The 13,876-nt window shown below is 45.7% G+C and overlaps 1 protein-coding gene across 1 annotated transcript in view; it reads right to left on the bottom strand.

Annotated features, from left to right (window-relative positions):
- Positions 1-4,954: 4,954 nt before the first annotated feature.
- The window catches only part of LOC115084824 (cytochrome P450 2D15-like), an 83,710-nt gene continuing 74,788 nt past the window's right edge, over positions 4,955-13,876 (bottom strand). Inside the window, 1 exon segment of the mRNA XM_029590149.1 lies at positions 4,955-6,929. Coding sequence (XP_029446009.1) covers positions 6,751-6,929 — 179 coding nt within the window. The 3' untranslated portion in view covers positions 4,955-6,750.

Here is a 13,876-nt window from a genome sequence, read left to right as displayed (position 1 = left end):
AACGAAAATTAGCAGGTATCAACCAATTTTTCTTTACTTTTTTTTCTTGTTTAAAACATGCAGAATATTACAAGTAGAAATAAATGTAACTAATCCAAAAACATTATCCATCAATATTTTCTTGGTGTCTAAATAATGAGAGGTATAACTTCCTTTGATATGTAGATAAATATAAACAAACTGTGGACCAGATTGGCCACTCGAAATCTTTTTTTTTTTGGGATGGGGGGATATACCACACTTTTCAACAAATGTTCCATAATCATGTTTATGTTCTTCTAACACTTTAAATCTCCCACAAGGTCTTGGTACACACCAAAATGTATTGATTTTCCTTAAATCAGCACATCTTGGATATATATGTTACTCTTCATGCAGCTGCGATTACTAGGGCCAGTCATTTCTTGCATCTAGTGGGAATAAGACTCAACAAACTGTTGCGTGTCCCACCCGCAACCAGACCCACTTACCTCTGGCATCCAGCTCCAGGACCCGGCCCGTCTTTGTTAGTGGCAGTGGACAGCCGCCTGCGCTCTCGAACCCCTGTTGCCTCCTCGGCCGTTCCTGGCTCCTCTGCGGACCTCCTTGGCTCCCAGCGGATCTCCCCACATGTTGCAGGGAGACACCGCCGTCCAGCGCTCTGCCTCTCCTAGGTGCGTGCCTTGCTGGCATTTAAAAGGGCCACAGCGGGAAACTAACCCGCGGCCCCAGATGATGACATCATTGGGCCCTGCTACTTAAGGCAGGGCCCGCCACTTGTTCATTGCCTTGGCAACAGGTCTCCACACTTGTCGTGTGCTCATTGCTTGTTCCAGTTCCTGACTCTGTTCCTGGTTCCTACCTAGCCTTGTTTGGACTGACCTCTGGCTTTGACCCTTGCTATGTTTGGACCACGCTCAGGATCTCTGGCTTTGACCCTTGCTACGTTTGGACCACACTCAGGACTGACTTCTGGCTTTGACCCTTGCTTTGTTGGACCTCTGCACCTTGACTAGCTCTGCTGCCTGCCCCAACTCCAGCCTGTTCTTAACTACGCCTTCGGTATCACCTTGGACTTGGCCATCTCAGGTTCCGGCCTTCTACTACCCGGGCGTCATCTGTTCCTGTGCCCGGCTCATCCTTGGCGCCCGGGTCTCTGGATACCTGTCTCATCCGGACCTGCCTCGGTCCCTCCGATACCTCTGCTGGTCCCTGGCTGCCTGCAATAAAATTCACTGGGAGTCATCTGATGGAAGCCCGCCTAAGACCAGCCGGCCCCGGCTCCCAAGGGCTCAACCTGCGGGAAATGTGGACTGGTATTGGCAAAGCTCCAGTCGGCCTCCATCTCCTAATCTGCTTTGCCTCCCTACGGGTAGCGTCAACCCCACCTCGGGCCAAGGGTCCACCTCCAGTGCAACACAAACAAGCTATATGTGACACCTTTTTACTGGACTCACTTAGTACATTGCCTTAGATTACTCCCGTGTCTACCCACTTTCACTGTTATCTCTTGATCCCCAGTTCTAGAGCCTCCTTTCCTTTGAAAGAAGCTTGCCTCCTGTGCATGGAAACCTTTGAGATATTTAAATGTCTCTATCATATCTTCCCATCCTGCCTTTCCTCTAGGTCTAGGGTATACATATTTAGATCTTTTCTTTACATCTGTCTCCATGTGCTTTAGAATGAAGACTACTAACCATTTTAGTAAGCACCCTCTGGACCAACTGCAACCGGTCTGTATCCATTTGAAGGTGTGGCCTCCAGAACTGTATACACTATTCCAAATGACGGCACACCAAGGACTTATACGGGACATTAGCACCTCCATTTTTCTGCTGACCTTTACTCTCCTTATGCACCCATGCATCTTTCTGGCTTTTGTCATCATCTTATCCACCTGTTTGGCCACCTTAAAATCAGCAGATACACTCATACCCATATCCCACTTTTCTTTTGTGCTTAGAAGAATTTCACTCTCTGTACTGTATCTCTCCCTTAACTGCATGTGCGCCCATAAATGTGGCGAACTTTGAGGCTAAATTCATATATACATCCGAATGGTGGGGGTACATCAATCATTGGTATAGGTTCATCGATGATGTTTTTTTTGTGTGGCGAGTATCTGGTGAACAATTGGACATGTTTATGACATGGATCAATACATTGGATGAAAACTTAAAATTCACTTATGATAGTAGCACTAATAGCATTGTGTATTTGGATGTAATGATTAAAATCATAGACAACAATTTACACACGACGGTTAATAGAAAACCTACGGATAGAAACAATCTGCTCTGTTATGAGAATTATCACCCTGTGGGGTTCAAGCAGGGGCTTCCCATTTCCCAGTTTTTCCAGATACGCTGCATTTGTGCCACATTACCAGAATTTAAAGCACAAGCTGACATCTTAAGTCAAAGATTTCTCGAGAGAGGATATCCGAAGAGTGTGGTGTGGAAGGCTTATAAAAGAGCCAGATACAGTGACAGAAAATCTCTGTTACAATACAAACCCACCAGAGAGCAGAATCGATTGGTATGTACTTTGCCACAGAGTACGTCCACTGCAGCCATCAAGGCGTCTATTAGGAAACATTGGCATATAGTAGCTCTTCATAAAATTTTGGAAGAAGAACCCTTAATAACAACCAAGAGAGGGGGGAATATTAGGGACCAAGTAGTGCATGCCCAACAGAAGAGTAAGAAAACTGACAGTGTGGGTTATCACAATAAATGTGGAAAGTGCACGGTTTGTGATACTACAATTGAAGGGGATGTATGGATCAATCCAGTTACTGGATACAAAGTGTACAGAAAGTCAATAACTGATTATAACACCAAAATCAATGATATATGTGATCATATGTCCGTGCCCAAAAGTATATGTTGGCCGCATGAGCAGAGCTATCAAAATTCGAATAGCAGAACATCGGTCCCATTTAAATACCTCCACGGTAACAGCTCCAATTGTACTTCATTGTATAGAGAAGAGCCACTCGTATGACCAACTGCGATGGACTGTGATTGACAGCATTGAGGAAAACAGGGGTACCTGTCATTACTCAATTACCGGGAGCAAGCATGGATATTTAAATTACGTTCTGAACAACCGGCAGGGCTGAATGATCAATTGGATTGGTTGTCTCTCATTTAAAAACCCTGTGATAGGTTAAGCTGGTATCCACAGTGCTCTTTAAAAAAGGAAACAGGAAGTAGGAGAGGTTTGAACGCCGCCAGAAGCAGCGTTACATGGAGGCTTTTTGAGCACCTAGGAAGCTGAGGTGGCAAAGGAAGAATATTGCTTTGGATTTTATGAAAAAAGAAAAAAAGAGTAAAAAGGAGATTGACAAACCCTGATGAAGACATTCGGTGTCAAAACTTGTGCCAAGTCGGGATGGTTTGAAGCGGGAGCTTTCGAAGCAGGACTTTGTCAACAGATGAACATTTCAAAGCTAAGTAAAGCGGTCCTATTTCTGACGGTTTAATGAATTAATAAGAAGAGTGTTGCACACGGAGAAACACATGAACAAAAGTTAAAAATATATAAAAAAAAGTTTAAAGAAAATAGGGGTTTCCCTGTTGTCTAGTTCTTGAAGTTTTTAAACAGTATAGTTGTAATAAAAGAAATGGAGATTGGAGGGTGAGTTAATGATTAAACAACAAGGCACCGAGGGGGTTGCCTATAGATAAAGGTATGAAACCATCCTCTTCCTCCCATTAAATTTTCTGGGAATATACCCGGTATATTGAAAAGGTATCTGAGCAAGGCAACAGAGAATACCTGAAAAAAGTTAGTGCCAGGTGAGTTTTAGGAGTGGAGTTAGAGTAAGCCATGGCAACTGACCAATGATAAACCCTTGTCAAATCATGCAACATCCTCATATTCTCCATTTTTGCCAACATAAGTGCTAATAAATTCAAGGGAAGTTTGGTAATAAAATCTGATCTTATAGATCTGTAATCATATTATAAGGTCCGCGACTGTCCTGTCTTTAAAGCAATGCTCCCTTTTTCTAGCTGCAAGAAATTCAAATCTGCAGAGAGTTTTGTGAATAAGTGAGACTTACAAAACAACTCCTAAATCATTTACAGGTAAAGTTTAAAAGGAGCGTGAATGCAATCATAAACACACATATTGGGCATGCAAGCAAAGATACGCTTAATTTTATATCGTGCGTGCAAGTACACGCGTATCATTTAAAATATCCCTGCCGCGCATATGTGTGCAGATTTATGCGAGTACTCACACAAGTGACTCATATTGGGGGAGGGAGGGAGCAAGAGAATCTGACACTATCTCCCACCATAAGAGGGGCACTTTCAACTCAGGGTGGGTTTTTGGGGGGGGGGTGGTGACGTTACATTGGTCTGCCTAGGGCACAAGGGTCTATAGACCCTTGTAACACCCCCCTCCCCCCTCCCATAAAACCCACTTTTCATAAAATTGAGCATCCGTTTTCCTAACCGGCTGACAGCCGATCCCTCTCCTGGGCTGCTTGCTGCCGAGCAGGCACTAGGGGCGCACAATTTCTCCTCGTGTCTCCTTTTTACTGTGGCAGCAGATTTAAACATTAAATCGGGCACCCTGGAGAGGTCGATCAGCGTGCATTGGGAAAGCAGGCACTCATGTTTTCCCCGTGCTGATATTGCATCAGCCTATTTGAGTTTGCAATGAATCTGAGGCCATGCTGCTGTTACCAGCTTAGGTGCAGTTAGACCCAGTGTAACTACAAAAAGTGTAGAGGAAGGTGACAAAAATGATAAAAGAGAATGGAATGGCTCCCATATGTATGAGAGGCTGCACAGCTTAGGGCTCTTCAGCTTGGAAAAGAGAAAGCTGAGAGGGGACATGATATAAGTTTATAAAACTGTTAGTGGTGTGGAATGAGTAAATAAAGAACAATTATTACCTTTTCAAAATAATACTAAAATAATGGGACACTCCATGAACCTTAACAACCAGCAGATTTATGTTTAACGTCTGTTTTATTAAGTTTCAACAAAAATTACATTTTGCAAAAACACAATGTAAGGCACCAACTGTTGTATGATTCCTGCAATGTAAATTACACACTCATATGTTAGCTCCACAGATTTTTGATCACATAATTCTCCCTCCCCCTAGCCCACCTGCCCCATCTCTCCCTCCATTTATGAGCCCCTGTCAGCTGTGCATGTTGACATTGAGGAAAACAAACTGATTAGACGTCTCCAATCCCCAGTAGACAATTCAAAAGCCCAACATTGAATCTGATCACCAATCAAAAATCATTTAATATCTGCCTACGGGTGTTGTGTGGAAGACTTTATATATATGGAAGCCAAATGTTTAAAATAATCTTTTTCTGTCTGGGAGGTGCTGATCTACAGGATAAGTGTTCCATGAATAATAGCTGATGTATCTTGTTTCTCCAGAAGATAATAGAAGGAGATTTTGTCTGTCTCCAAAAATATGAGGGTGACTTTAGCCAAGAGAAGAACCTTTCATATCTATGATCACTGAAGTGGAGCAGCAAGTCGAAGAACGAACGTCTCCAAACAATGCTGAGGCAGCATCAAAAACCAATGAGAGAGCTGTAATCCTTTTCTCATAGGAGTACACTTCCTTCCAGAAGATCTGGATTATCGGACAGGACCAAAAAGAATGTCCAAGATTTCCCACTGCAGATGCACACTTAATACAAACATCTGTATCAGAAATCTGTGCCATAAAGGCTTACCTTTGTGAAATAAATGCTCTATTAAGAAATATCCCTATTTGCCCACCCAGTACAAAGTTACTGTTACCCACTAAAGGCAAAAAAAGGAGAAACTCTAAAATTCAGATGTAGTCTAAGGGTTAACCATCTCCAGGTCCTTTGTAAAGGAACCAGCGAGCAATGATTTTTCAGATGAGTAGGTAAAGAACTGTTGAGTACGAGGAGAACAAACGATAAGGAGAGAGGAGTAAACAAATCGAACTCAAAGTGCAGGGATGTATAATAGCTTGTCCCTTGGAGCCAGTCACCGACATGATGTAAATTTGCTGCTAAATTATAAACTTTCAAATTAAGCAGTCCCCATTCCCCCTTTCCCCCAAGGTTTCATGAGTGGGGTAAAGGAAACACGAGATTTTTTCCTTCTCCATAGGTAGCTGCGTACTTCCCTTCAGAACAAAAGAATAGATGGACCATCCAAAAAAAGGGGAAGCATCCCCAACACATAAAGCCATTTTAGCAATACCATCATTTTAAGTAAATAAACTCTACCCAATAATGTAATATTCAGCGGTGTCCAGACTGTCAAGATATTTTTAGTACTAGTAAGTAATCGCTTGACATTTAGATCTTGCAATAATGTTAAATTCCTCAGCAAAAGGATTCCCACATAGTGAATCATCCCCACTGCCCAATTTAGGGGAAATTTCCCCACCCAGCCTGCGGTTGCCAGTTACCAATTGGAAGAACTTTTTCACTCAGTGCACTATCAAACAGAGGATTTGACCAAGGTGACTAGCATACCAGGGTTTAAAAGAGGTTTGGACAAGTTCCTGGGTAAAAAGTCCATAAACAATAATTAGCCAGACAGATTAAGGAAAGCTATTGCTCTCTCTGGGAATGAGTAATAACAAATAGATCTACTTTATGGGGGTTTGCCGGGTGCTTGCAACCTGGACTGACTACTGTTGGAGATAGGATGCTGGGGCTCAGTCGACCTGGGTCTGACCCAGCACAGCATTTCCTATGTTCACGGTTCCAGCATGGTTGGGAAGCTGCTCTTCAGAGGAGGGCTATCTCACTTGGGCGCAGATCTGATAGGGGCGTGGACTCGATGTGACTGCAAAGCGGGGCTCTAGGCGCGGTGTGGGCTGGCTCTCTGGGATGAGGAAGGTGAAACGTTGCATAAGGGTAGTGAAGAAGATGAAAAGCTCCATCCTGGCCAACTGCTCCCCCAAGCACACGCGGCGGCCTGTCAAAGAGATTACATATTAACTGTCTAGATTTTCACTTGGAATATTTACATTTTCTCATAGCATAGCCAACTGTTGCATTCTTATTATAGCAAGAAAATAAATTTTATTTGGGGGAAGTGCATAAAGAGTGGAGGAGAGCATACTGGACCTTTCCATCAGTTATTTGATCCACTGAAGGTCACAACTGAAGAAAGGAGCTTAGCTGTACATACAAACTCATGTACAGCATCATCCTTGAATCATTCTTAGGTTGACCTGCAAAGGATTCATTTTATCTTTGGGACCAAAAGATTACTAGAACTCTTTACTACTTATGTTGTTAAATACATTAATTTCCAAAAACTTACTTTGAAAAACAGAACAAAATATTTAAATCTGTTACTAATTTCCCAGCAATTTCCAGAAAACTCTTTTGACTTTTAAAAATCCTTTTTCATGTATTATTCACCTATTTGTACTCAGTGGCCTAAACCCTCTCTACATATACGTTATAAACAGCAAGCACCCACTCAAAAGGAATAGAGGGGCTGCAAGACTCAAAACATCAAAAACAGCAAACGAGCTTGCATATACAATCAGTTAGAAAATGGAGAAATTACTACCTACCTGATAATTTCGTTTTTCTGTTTAGACAAATGGACTCAGGACCAATGGGTTATGCTCCCCCTGCCAGCAGATGATGATGGAGCAAGCTGATGTCACAGTATATGTGCTCCTGCAGTGACATCAACCTGCTAGTATTCTCTTCAAAAGCAACTGTGGACAGACTAGTAAAAAATATGATTAAAAACAGTCAACCATTACTGTATTTAACCAGCAAGAAACACTGATCTTAAGCAAGAAACATATGCACCCCAATCCAGGGAGTGGAATAACACTTACCAGTAATCTTCTGGAACACATAGCCTCACAGAAGGACCACTGACACAATTATTCGGCAGCCGAGGGCAGGAAGCTGAGTCCATCTGTCTGCACTAAGGGAAATAAAATTATCAGGTAAGTAGTAATTTCTCCATATCCCAGTGTGCAGACAGATGGATTCAGGACCAGTGGGATGTACCAAAGCTACTCCCGAGAAGGGCGGGAGGCTGCCCACGGTCCAGTCAACACTGCACATGGAAAGGCTGTGTCCTGCTGGGTCTGCACATCCAGACGGTAAAACCTGGAAATCGTACGTAAGGAGGACCACATCGCAGTTCAGTAAATGTCGACGGGAGACAACAATCTAACCTCTGCACATGACACTGCCTGTGCCCTAGTGGAAAGAGCCTTAACCTGAGTAGGCAATGGTTTTCCAGCATCCACGTATGCGGCCGTGACTACCTCCTTAATCCAGCGAGCTATAGTAGCCCATGAAGCTGGTTTGCCCTGCTTCCTTCCACCATGAAGGACAAACAGGCGATCTATCTTTCAGAAAGGTTCAAAAACCTCCAGATACCACACGACAAATCTCCTGACATCCAAGGGTCGGCAAGAAAATGGACTGATTCAAATGAAATTCAAACACTACTTTGGGCAAGGAGGATGGAACAGTATGCAGCTGTAACGCCCCTGGAGACACCCGAAGGAACAGCTCCTGGCAAGACAAGGCCTGCAGCTTAGAAACAATACTCAGAACAGACAGCCATCAGGAACACGGACTTCAAAGTCAATAACCACAATGAAAGGCTAAGCAGCGGTCGGAACGTAGAGCCTGCCAAGAAGTCCAACACCAAATTAAGACTCCACAAAGGGACCGGTAACCTCAAGGGAGGCCAAGGATGCTTCACTCCCTTCAAAAAATGTGCCATACCAGGATGAAACGATAAGGAATCACCATTCACCGGGCCCCGGAAACAGGCAAAAGCCGCAACCTGTACCTTCAAGGAATTAGGGGCCAATCCATACTGCTGTTATGTTTTGTAAGGTTTGGGTGGACCCTTGGACACTGTGGCAGCTGACCACGCCCACGGGGGAAGGTCCCGTGAGGGGCCACAGGTCAGGCTCAGCTCTGGACACACAAACACAGATTATATTAGACAGTTTGTGAAGCCACCAGAGGTTGCAGTAGTGAGTAGAAGATGGAGCCCAGCTGGGCTAGTATTCCTCAGGGCGCTGGAACAGCGGTTCCTCCGGTAGCAGTGCTGTAGTGAAAAGAACTGAGAGAATGAGTACAATAAAACATTCACAGAGTCCCCAGTATGGAGAAGCCCTGAGATAGGGAGAGCTGGCCCTCGAGGAGCGAGTACCAGATCCCTGGGAGCAGAGACTCGTTGGCAAGTACTCACGCAGCAGTTCCACGTAGGAGATGGCACTGGCGCTGGAACGGAGGCAGGCCCTCGAGGAGCGAGTACCTGGTTCCAGGGAAACAGCTCTGAGGAGTAGATGATAGTAGTACTCACAGATGGTGTCTGTAGCGAATTCTTCCAAGTAGAAGAGGAGATGAACACAGGCAGCGAGTCAGGGAACGTAGGCCCTCGAGGAACGAATACCGGTTCCTGAGAGCGACCTGAAAGAAGCAGAGAGGCCCCCGAGGAGCGAGTACCCCATTAGCAGAAAAGAGTCCAATAGAAGTTGGAGGCAGAGTAGCTGGGTATGGAGAGCGAATCCCATCCGTAGAAAATCCCTTGCTAACTCAACGGCTAGCAATAAACAATAGGCTTAAATATCCAGGCAGCGTGACGTCATCACAGGGGGACGCCCCTGAGGTTCGCGCCATAGAGGAAATAAGAATGAGGGCTGCGCGGCATGCGCACACCCTAAGGTACCTGAGGAGCATGGCAGGAGGCAGCGCCCAAGCTGGTCCGGGGACGCCGGAGAGGACGGCGGGCAGACGCCGCGGCAGCCAGACGTCCACAAGGAGCAGGAGTCATCGTAGAAAAAGAAACGTAGGCGGAGTGAAGCAGTCGGGCAGTGACAGTTGCAACAACTGCAAAGCTTCCAGAATGAGCGGGAACTTGACTGAATGAGGAAGAACACCCCAATCCTCACACCAGGCCTCAAACACTCTCCAAAACCGCACATAGGCCAAGGAAGTGGAGAACTTCCAATCATGGAGCAAGGTAGCAATCACCACAGAAGAATACCCCCACTTCAACAAGCGAGCCTCTCAAGGGCCAAACTGTAAGACAAAACAGAGTCGGATCTTGATGAAGGATAGGTCCCTGCTGCAACAGATTCTTGTTCAGCGGAAGATGAATGGGGGGTCTCCACCAGTAGTCTTCGAAGATCTGCATACCATGGTTGTCGGGGCCAATCCAGTGCCACCAGGTGTACCATCCCCTTGTGGCCTTCGATCCTGTGAACCATCCTGCTCAACATAGGCCATGGAGGAATGGCATAAAGCAACGTGTCTTCCGGCCAGACCGGTACAAGATCATCTATGCCCAGGAACCATGGATCTCTCCTGCGACTGAAGAATTGAGGAACCTTCACATCGTGAGAAGTTGCCAGCAGGTCTAAAAACGGAAGGCCCCAGCAATCCACTGTCAGCTGAAACACTTCGTCTGACAATACCTATTCTCCTGGGTCCAGACTATCCCTGCTGAGAAAGTCTGCTCTCATGTGGTCTTTTCCTGCAATGTGAGAGGCCAAAATCATCTGTAGATATCCTTCCACCCATTACATAAGTTGGTCTATTTCCTGCAACACTTGCTCTTTTAGGACTCCTCCCTGTTGACTGATGTAGGCTACCATCGTTGTGTTGTCCAACATCACTCGGATTGCTTGACCCTGCAGACTATGGCTGAACTGCATGCATGCCAACCGAACTGCCCAGCCTTCCAAGGCTGTTGATATTCCAGAGACACTCTTCGGCATTTCAATGCCCTTGGGTTGTCAGCTCCTGACAGTGAACTCGCCAACCCTGGAGACTCGCATCTATTGTGAATATCAGAGAAACACCTTTCTCAGATGAACCACCTGCAACCACCACTGGAGGCGAAAGCAGATTTCCATAGGCAAGTGGAGCCGAAATGAATATTCCTGAGACTGCGGGTTCCAACGAGACAGCAGTGAGCGCTGAAGAGGACGCATATGCACCCTCGCCCATGGCACTACTTCCAGGGTTGCTGCCATCATACCGAGCACCTGTAGATAGGACCACACTGTCGGGCATATAGTGCTCACCAACTGATGCTCTTGTGACATCAATTTATGAATCTGAACTTCTGGCAGGAAGACCTTGTCCTGCCTCATGTCGAATCAAACACTCAGATATTCCAATGACTGAGATGGCTGAAGACTGTTCTTGGCCAGGTTCACCACCCAACTGAGTTCCTGCAACAAGGAGATCACCTTTTGAGTCACCAGGCGGCTCTCTTCCTGACACATGGCTCAAATCAGCCATTTATCTAAATACAGGTGTACCAGTAACCCATCTCTTCTCAAGACCACTGCTACTACCACTAGAGAACCACAGGAGGAGAAGCATGCCACTGCCATGCCCCGAGGCACGGCAGTGGCATGCTGGGCTGTGGGCTGTGGCATGCTGGGCTGTGAAGAGGCGAACCACACCAGAGGCACCCTCTTCCCCTCCACCGGAGAGCCGGGGCCCGTCCCCACCATGGCGGCGCAGCAGGTAAGGAAGGCTGGTCGCGAGCTCCACAGCTGGCCGACGCAACAATTTCTTGAGCCATAGGCACTGGAACCACCGCCCTGAACTCGAGAAGCCTTAGAAGCTTAGATTCCACTGCCTGCTTCTTCTGCGGGGAGTGGCAAGGAAACACCATAAACACGTCCTGAGGAATACTGTGAAATTCCAGCGCATCTCCTTCTTGTATCACCGCCAGGATCCTCTGATCCGATGTGATTTCGACCCACCTCTGATAAAAAAAAAAAAGAGAGAGAGGCGCCCCCCTATCTCTTGTTCCCGAAGTTGGGTCGACAAACCTTCTTTGGGAAGCTCGGGAGGATCCACCCCCTGAGCCCATTCCTTTCTTTGGCAGTCTGGGATGAAAGGATTGAGACCTACCGAAAGGCTGAGTCCTCTAAAAGGCTGACTCTCTGTAGGGACAAAAACGCTTAGAGCCCTGGAGACGACCCCTCATACCAGAGGGGTGCTGCAATGTACTTCTTAACCTCTGGCAATCGAGGGACTGGAGATTCGCTCCACTAACTGGCCAATTTCTCCAACTTGCTTCCAAACAGAGCGAGCCGTTAAAGGGCATTTTTGAAAGATTAGCCTTGGAGGTGGCGTCAGCTGACTCATGTCACAACCATAGTTGACACCTGGCCGCTACCCCGAAACCACTCCTCTGACCGAGGTACGGACCAAATCACAGCCCGCATCAGCTAAAAAGGTGGCAGTGGGGTCCATAAACGCTTTGAAATTCACTCCAGAAGCATCAACTTCCTGAAAGAGAAGCATACAAGATCGTACCACTAAGAACATAAAAACATAAGAAATTGCCATGCTGGGTCAGACCAAGGGTCCATCAAGCCCAGGATCCTGTTTCCAACAGAGGCCAAACCAGGCCACAAGAACCTGGCAAGTAACCAAACACCAAGAAGATCCCATGCTACTGATGCAATTAATAGCAGTGGCTATTAATTATCCTCCAAGAACTTCTCCAAACCTTTTTTGAACCCAGCTACACTAACTGCACTAACCACATCCTCTGGCAACAAATTCCAGAGCTTTATTGTGCATTGAGTGAAAAAGAATTTTCTCCGATTAGTCTTAAATGTGCTACTTGCTAACTTCATGGAATGCCCCCTAGTCCTTCTATTATTCGAAAGTGTAAATAACCGAGTCACATCTACTTGTTCAAGACCTCTCATGATCTTAAAGACCTCTATCATATCCCCCCTCAACCGTTTCTTCTCCAAGCTGAACAGCCCTTACCTCTTCAGCCTTTCCTCATAGGGGAGCTGTTCCATCCTCTTTATCATTTTGGTTGCCCTTTTCTGTACCTTCTTCATCGCAACTATATCTTTTTTGAGATGTGGCGACCAGAATTGTACACAGTATTCAAGGTGCGGTTTCACCATGGAGCGATATAGAGGCATTATGACATTTTCCGTTTTATTAACCATTCCCATCCTAATAATTCCTAACATTCTGTTTGCTTTTTTGACTGCCGCAGCACACTGATCCGACGATTTTAAAGTATTATCCACTATGATGCCTAGATCTTTTTCCTGGATGGTAGCCCCTAATATGGAACCTAACCGTGTAACTACAGCAAAAGTTATTTTTCCCTATATGCAATACCTTGCACTTGTCCACATTAAATTTAATCTGCCATTTCGATGCCCAATCTTCCAGTCTTGCAAGGTCCTTGTGATTGTGATTTAACTACTCTGAATAATTTTGTATCATCCGCAAATTTGATAACCTCACTCGTCTTATTCCTTTCCAGATCATTTATCACAACAAGAAGCTATCTATAAAGTCATCACTACTGCTTCAAAGGCTTGCTTAAGGATAGCCTAAATCCGCCTATCAGGCACATCCTTCAGGGCCGCTCCTCCTTCTGTGAGTGATAGACATCCGCTAGAGACAGCACAGACCAACACATCCACTTTGTGAAAATGTATATGATCCCTCACCACTGGATCCAGGGAGTACAGGCCTTCCAATGTCAGACCCCCTTTGAAACTTGCCTCTGGGGTTCCCCATTCAAGATCAATCAATTCTTGAATGGCGTCTATAACAGGGAAAAAACAAGAGGCTTTACACAAGGAAACCAAAATGGGATTCTTCGGTTCAGACATGGAATCTGCACCAGGAACACCCAGCATCTTCAAGGTCTGAGAAACCAGGGCTGGCAGTTCATCTCTATGAAAGAACCGCAACATGTTCCAATATGGTTCCAATCCCGGAGGAATTTTCCCATCTTCCAGGGAATTAGGATCTGCCTCAGTGTCGATCAGGTTCCTGTCAGAATTACCCGCAGTGAACTGACGCGTGCTCCGGTGCCTAAACATAGGACTGGATGAGGGAGGGGCCACCGGCTGAGGG

The sequence above is a fragment of the Rhinatrema bivittatum genome, chromosome 2, assembly GCF_901001135.1.
Source record: "Rhinatrema bivittatum chromosome 2, aRhiBiv1.1, whole genome shotgun sequence".
Taxonomy (NCBI): domain Eukaryota; kingdom Metazoa; phylum Chordata; class Amphibia; order Gymnophiona; family Rhinatrematidae; genus Rhinatrema; species Rhinatrema bivittatum.
Note: the sequence above shows the minus strand (reverse complement) of the source record. Positions and strands in the feature narration are given on the sequence as shown.